This window comes from Oncorhynchus nerka, linkage group LG27, assembly GCF_034236695.1.
Source record: "Oncorhynchus nerka isolate Pitt River linkage group LG27, Oner_Uvic_2.0, whole genome shotgun sequence".
Classification (NCBI taxonomy): domain Eukaryota; kingdom Metazoa; phylum Chordata; class Actinopteri; order Salmoniformes; family Salmonidae; genus Oncorhynchus; species Oncorhynchus nerka.
Genome location: NC_088422.1, coordinates 107267733 through 107275232, shown reverse-complemented (window position 1 = coordinate 107275232; position 7500 = coordinate 107267733). Strand labels below are relative to the sequence as shown.

Here is a 7500-nt window from a genome sequence, read left to right as displayed (position 1 = left end):
AGAGAGGGGAAGACAGAGAGAGGGGAAGACAGAGAGAGGGGAGACAGAGAGAGGGGAAGACAGAGAAAGGGGAGACAGAGAGAGGGAGACAGAGAGAGGGGAGACAGAGAGAGGGGACAGAGAGAGGGAAGACAGAGAGAGGGGAGAGAGGGGAAGAGGGGGAGGAGAGAGGGAAGAGGGGGAGACAGAGAGAGGAGACAGAGAGAGGGGAAGAGGGGGAGACAGAGAGAAGACAGAGAGAGGGGAGACAGAGAGAAGACAGAGAGAGGGGAGACAGAGAGAGGGGAGACAGAGAGAGGGGAGACAGAGAGAGGGAGACAGAGAGAGGGGAGACAGAGAGAGGGGAGACAGAGAGAGGGGAGACAGAGAGGGGGGAGACAGAGAGGGAGACAGAGAGAGGGAAGACAGAGAGAGGGAAGACAGAGAGGGAAGACAGAGAGAGGGGAGACAGAGAGAGGGGAGACAGAGAGAGGGAGACAGAGAGAGGAGACAGAGAGAGGGGAGACAGAGAGGGAAGGGGGAGACAGCGAGAGGGGAGACAGCGAGAGGGGAGACAGAGAGAGGGGAGACAGAGAGAGGGAAGACAGAGAGAGGGAAGACAGAGAGAGGGGAAGACAGAGAGAGGGAAGACAGAGAGAGGGAAGACAGAGAGAGGGAAGACAGAGAGAGGGGAAGACAGAGAGAGGGAGACAGAGAGAGGGGAAGACAGAGAGAGGGGAAGACAGAGAGAGGGGAAGACAGAGAGAGGGGAAGACAGAGAGAGGGGAAGACAGAGAGAGGGAAGACAGAGAGAGGGGAAGACAGAGAGAGGGGAAGACAGAGAGAGGGAAGACAGAGAGAGGGGAAGACAGAGAGAGGGAAGACAGAGAGAGGGAAGACCGAGAGGGGAAGAGGGGGGAGAACGTAAATTCTCTAGTTGCAGCTCTCAGAATGTATTTCTAAAGCCTTCTTCTATCAACATGGAACATCTTTACAGCAGTCTGGCCTAGTTTGGGGCTGGTCTCTTCAGGGTTGTGTAAATGGTGTTAGTTATTAGGGACAGCAGTCTGGCCTAGTTTGGGGCTGGTCTCTTCAGGGTTGTGTAAATGGTGTTAGTTATTAGGGACAGCAGTCTGGCCTAGTTTGGGGCTGGTCTCTTCAGGGTTGTGTAAATGGTGTTAGTTATTAGGGACAGCAGTCTGGCCTAGTTTGGGGCTGGTCTCTTCAGGGTTGTGTAAATGGTGTTAGTTATTAGGGACAGCAGTCTGGCCTAGTTTGGGGCTGGTCTCTTCAGGACAGTGGGGTTATGTATTAGTAACCATCTCTCAGGGACAGCAGTCTGGCCTGTTTTAGAGGACCGGTCTCTTCAGGACAGTGGGGTTATGTATTAGTAACCATCTCTCAGGGACAGCGGTCTGGCCTGTTTTAGAGGACCGGTCTCTTCAGGACAGTGGGGTTATGTATTAGTAAGGACAGCAGTCTGGCCTGGTTTAGAGGACCGGTCTCTTCAGGACAGTGGGGTTATGTATTAGTAACCATCTCTCAGGGACAGCAGTCTGGCCTAGTTTGGGGCTGGTCTCTTCAGGGTTGTGTAAATGGTGTTAGTTATTAGGGACAGCAGTCTGGCCTAGTTTGGGGCTGGTCTCTTCAGGACAGTGGGGTTATGTATTAGTAACCATCTCTCAGGGACAGGAGTCAGTCTGGCCTGGACAGTTTATGTATTAGTTTAGAGGACCGGTCTTTCAGGACAGTGGGGTTATGTATTAGTAACCATCTCTCAGGGACAGCGGTCTGGCCTGTTTTAGAGGACCGGTCTCTTCAGGACAGTGGGGTTATGTATTAGTAAGGACAGCAGTCTGGCCTGGTTTAGAGGACCGGTCCCTTCAGGACAGTGGGGTTATGTATTAGTAACCATCTCTCAGGGACAGCAGTCTGGCCTGTTTTTGGGCCGGTCTCTTCAGGACAGTAGGGTTATGTATTAGTACCGCAGTCTGGCTGTTTTAGAGGCCCGGTCTCTTCCTCAGCACAGTGGGGTTAGTGTATTAGTAAGCCTATATAACACTCCTCACCTCCTCAGTGGACAGGGGTCAGTCTGGCCTGTCTTTAGACCTCCTCAGTGGATCTGGGGTCCAGTCTTCAGGGACAGTGGGGTCCAGTCTATATTAACACTCCTCCTCACCACAGTGGACTGGGGGTCCAGTCTGGCCTGGTCACCTCCTCACCAGTGGATCTGGGGTCCAGTCTTATTAACAGGACAGTGGGGTCCATGTATAGTATATTAACCATCTCCTCAGTGACAGCAGTCTGGCCTGTTTTAGAGGGATCTGGGGTCCAGTCTATATTAACACTCTCTCCTCAGGGACAGTGGGGTCTATGTATTAGTCCTCAGTGGATCTGGGGTCCAGCTCAGTGGACTGCAGTCTGGCCTGTTTCAGCAGTGGACCTGGGGGTCCAGTCTTCAGGACAGTGGATCTGGGGTCCAGTCTATATTAACCATCAGTGGATCTGGGGTCCAGTCTATATTAACACTCCTCAGTGGATCTAACAGTCTGTGCCTCTTTTAGAGGACCGGTCTCCTCACCTCCTCAGTGGATCTGGGGGTCCAGTCTATGGGGGGCTCCAGTCTATATTAACACTCCTCACCTCCTCAGCAGTCTGGGGGTCCAGTCTATTTAACACTAGAGGACCACTCCTCACCTCCTCAGTGGGGTCTGTATTAGTAAGGACACCAGTCTGGCCCAGTCTATATTTAGAGGACCTCCTCAGTGGATCTGGGGTCCAGTCCTCAGCACAGTGGATCTGTCCAGCTGGGGGGGTCCAGTCTATATTAACACTCCTCACCTCTCAGTGGATCTGGGGGTCCAGTCTCCTATTAACACTCCTCACCTCCTCAGCACAGTGGATCTGGGGTCTCTATATTAACACTCCTCACCTCCTCAGGGATCCAGTCTATATTAACACTCCTCACCTCCTCAGCACAGTGGATCTGGGGGTCCAGTCTATATTAACACTCCTCACCTCCTCAGCACAGTGGATCTGGGGGTCCAGTCTATATTAACACTCCTCACCTCCTCACAGTGGATCTGGGCACAGTGGATCTGGGGTCCAGTCTATATTAACACTCACCTCACCTGGATCTGGGGTCCAGTCAGCACAGTGGATCTGGGGTCCAGTCTATATTAACACTCCTCACCTCCTCAGTGGATCTCCAGTCTATATTAACACTCCTCACCTCCTCAGTGGATCTGGGGGTCCAGTCTATATTAACACTCCTCACCTCCTCAGCACAGTGGATCTGGGGGTCCAGTCTATATTAACACTCCTCACCTCCTCAGTGGATCTGGGGTCCAGTCTAGTGGATCTGGGGTCCAGTCTATATTAACACTCACTCCTCACCTCCTCAGCACAGTGGATCTGGGGGTCCAGTCTATATTAACACTCCTCACCTCCTCAGTGGATCTGGGGGTCCAGTCTATATCTAACACTCCTCACCTCCTCAGTGGATCTGGGGTCCAGTCCAGCTGGGGGGTCCAGTCTATATTAACACTCCTCACCTCCTCAGCACAGTGGATCTGGGGTCCAGTCTATATTAACACTCCTCACCTCCTCAGCACAGTGGATCTGGGGGTCCAGTCTATATTAACACTCCTCACCTCCTCAGCACAGTGGATCTGGGGTCCAGTCTATATTAACACTCCTCACCTCCTCTGGGGTCCAGTCTACAGTGGATCTGGGGGTCCAGTCTATATTAACACTCCTCACCTCCTCAGTGGATCTGGGGTCCAGTCTATATTAACACTCCTCACCTCAGCACAGTGGATCAGTCTATACACTCCTCACCTCCTCAGTGGATCTGGGGTCCAGTCTATATTAACACTCCTCACCTCCTCAGCACAGTGGATCTGGGGTCCAGTCTATATTAACACTCCTCACCTCCTCAGTGGATCTGGGGGTCCAGTCTATATTAACACTCCTCACCTCCTCAGCACAGTGGATCTGGGGTCCAGTCTAGTATATTAACACTCCTCACCTCCTCAGTGGATCTGGGGTCCAGTCTATATTAACACTCCTCACCTCCTCAGTGGATCTGGGGGTCCAGTCTATACCTCCTCAACAGTGGATCTGGGGGTCCAGTCACACTCCTCAGTGGATCTGGGGTCCAGTCTATATTAACACTCCTCACCTCCTCAGCATAGTGGATCTGGGGTCCAGTCTATATTAACAGTGGATCTATATTAACACTCCTCACCTCCTCAGTGGATCTGGGGTCCAGTCTATATTAACACCTCCTGGCACCTCTCTCACCTCCTCAGTGGATCTGGGGGTCCAGTCTATATTAACACTCCTCACCTCCTCCAGCACACTCCTCACCTCCTAGTGGATCTGTCTATATTAACACCTCACCTCCTCAGTCCTGGGGGTCCAGTCTATATTAACACTCCTCACCAGTCTATATTAACACTCCTCACCTCCTCCAGCACAGTGGATCTGGGGTCCAGTCTGTACCTTAACACTCCTCACCTCCTCAGCACAGTGGATCTGGGGTCCAGTCTATATTAACACTCCTCACCTCCTCAGCACAGTGGATCTGGGGTCCAGTCTATATTAACACTCCTCACCTCCTCAGTGGATCTGGGGTCCAGTCTATATTAACACTCCTCACCTCCTCAGCACAGTGGATCTGGGGTCCAGTCTATATTAACACTCCTCACCTCCTCAGTGGATCTGGGGGTCCAGTCTATATTAACACTCCTCACCTCCTCAGCACAGTGGATCTGGGGTCCAGTCTATATTAACACTCCTCACCTCCTCAGTGGATCTGGGGGTCTATATTAACAGCACAGTGGATCTGGGGTCCAGTCTATATTAACACTCCTCACCTCCTCAGCACAGTGGATCTGGGGTCCAGTCTATATTAACACTCCTCACCTCCTCAGTGGGTCTGGGGGGTCCAGTCTATATTAACACTCCTCACCTCCTCAGTGGATCTGTCTATATTAACACTCCTCACCTCCTCAGATCTGGGGTCCAGTCTATATTAACACTCCTCACCTCCTCAGTGGATCTGGGGGTCCAGTCTATATTAACACTCCTCACCTCCTCAGCACAGTGGATCTGGGGTCCAGTCTATATTAACACTCCTCACCTCCTCAGTGGATCTGGGGTCCACTCCTCACCTCTATAGTCTAACACTCCTCACCTCCTCAGTGGATCTGGGGTCCAGTCTATATTAACACTCCTCACCTCCTCAGTGGATCTGGGGTCCAGTCTATATTAACACTCCTCACCTCCTAGCTGTCCAGTCTATCTCCTCACCTCCTCAGTGGTCCAGTCTATATTAACACTCCTCACCTCCTCAGCACAGTGGATCTGGGGGTCCAGTCTATACTCCTCACCTCCTCAGTGGATCTGGGGTCCAGTCTATATTAACACTCCTCACCTCCTCAGCACAGTGGATCTGGGGTCCAGTCTATATTAACACTCCTCACCTCCTCAGTGGATCTGGGGTCCAGTCTATATTAACACTCCTCACCTCCTCAGTGGATCTGGGGTCCAGTCTATATTAACACTCCTCACCTCCTCAGCACAGTGGATCTGGGGTCCAGTCTATATTAACACTCCTCACCTCCTCAGTGGATCTGGGGTCCAGTCTATATTAACACTCCTCACCTCCTCAGCACAGTGGATCTGGGGTCCAGTCTAGCACAGTGGATCTGGGGGTCCAGTCTATATTAACACTCCTCACCTCCTCAGTGGATCTGGGGTCCAGTCTATATTAACACTCCTCACCTCCTCAGCACAGTGGATCTGGGGTCCAGTCTATATTAACACTCCTCACCTCCTCAGTGGATCTGGGGTCCAGTCTATATTAACACTCCTCACCCTCCTCAGTGGATCTGGGGTCCAGTCTATATTAACACTCCTCACCTCCTCAGCACAGTGGATCTGGGGTCCAGTCTATATTAACACTCCTCACCTCAGCACAGTGGATCTGGGGGTCCAGTCTATATTAACACTCCCTCACCTCCTCAGTGGATCTGGGGTCCAGTCTATACTCCCTCACCACTCCTCACCTCCTCACCTCCCTCAGTGGATCTGGGGTCCAGTCTATATTAACACTCTCACCTCCTCAGTGGATCTGGGGGTCCAGTCTATATTAACACTCCTCACCTCCTCAGCACAGTGGACTAGTCTGTATTAACAGTGGATCTGGGGTCCAGTCTATATTAACACTCCTCACCTCCTCAGCAGTGGATCTGGGGTCCAGTCTATATTAACACTCCTCACCTCCTCAGTGGATCTGGGGTCCAGTCTATATTAACACTCCTCACCTCCTCAGTGGATCTGGGGGTCCAGTCTATATTAACACTCCTCACCTCCTCAGCACAGTGGATCTGGGGTCCAGTCTATATTAACACTCCTCACCTCCTCAGTGGATCTGGGGTCCAGTCTATATTAACACTCCTCACCTCCTCAGCACAGTGGATCTGGGGGTCCAGTCTATATTAACACTCCTCACCTCCTCAGTGGATCTGGGGTCCAGTCTATATTAACACTCCTCACCTCCTCAGTGGATCTGGGGTCCAGTCTATATTAACACTCCTCACCTCCTCAGTGGATCTGGGGGTCCAGTCTACTCTAGCACAGTGGATAGTCTATATTAACACTCCTCACCTCCTCAGTGGATCTGGGGTCCAGTCTATATTAACACTCTCACCTCCTCAGTGGATCTGGGGGTCCAGTCTATATTAACACTCCTCACCTCCTCAGCATAGTGGATCTGGGGGTCCAGTCTATATTAACACTCCTCACCTCCTAACAGTGGATCTCCAGTCTATATTAACCTCCTCAGTGGATCTGGGGTCCAGTCTATATTAACACTCCTCACCTCCTCAGCACAGTGGATCTGGGGGTCCAGTCTATATTAACACTCCTCACCTCCTCAGTGGATCTGGGGGTCCAGTCTATATCAGTGGAAGTCACTCCTCACCTCCTCAGCACAGTGGATCTGGGGTCCAGTCTATATTAACACTCCTCACCTCCTCAGCACAGTGGATCTGGGGTCCAGTCTATATTAACACTCCTCACCTCCTCAGTGGACAGTGTCTATCTGGGGATCCAGTCTATATTAACACTCCTCACCTCCTCAGCACAGTGGATCTGGGGTCCAGTCTATTGTTAACACTCCTCACCTCCTCAGTGGATCTGGGGGTCCAGTCACACTCCTCACCCTCCTCAGGGGGTCCAGTCTATATTAACACTCTCACCTCCTCAGCACAGTGGATCTGGGGTCCAGTCTATATTAACACTCCTCACCTCCTCAGTGGATCTGGGGTCCAGTCTATATTAACACTCCTCACCTCCTCAGTGGATCTGGGGGTCCAGTCTATATTAACACTCCTCACCTCCCTCAGCACAGTGGATCTGGGGTCCAGTCTATATTAACACTCCTCACCTCCTCAGTGGATCTGGGGGTCCAGTCTATATTAACACTCCTCACCTCCTCAGCACAGTGGATCT

General features: G+C 51.8%; 1 protein-coding gene across 1 annotated transcript in view; it reads right to left on the bottom strand.

Moving 5' to 3' along the window:
* The window catches only part of LOC135565168 (Golgi apparatus protein 1-like), a 7282-nt gene extending 5035 nt beyond the window's left edge, over positions 1-2247 (bottom strand). The window contains exon 1 of the mRNA XM_065011232.1: positions 2194-2247. Within this exon, the coding sequence (XP_064867304.1) occupies positions 2194-2247 (54 nt within the window). The remainder of the gene's footprint in view (positions 1-2193) is intronic.
* Between the last annotated feature and the right edge of the window lie 5253 nt (positions 2248-7500).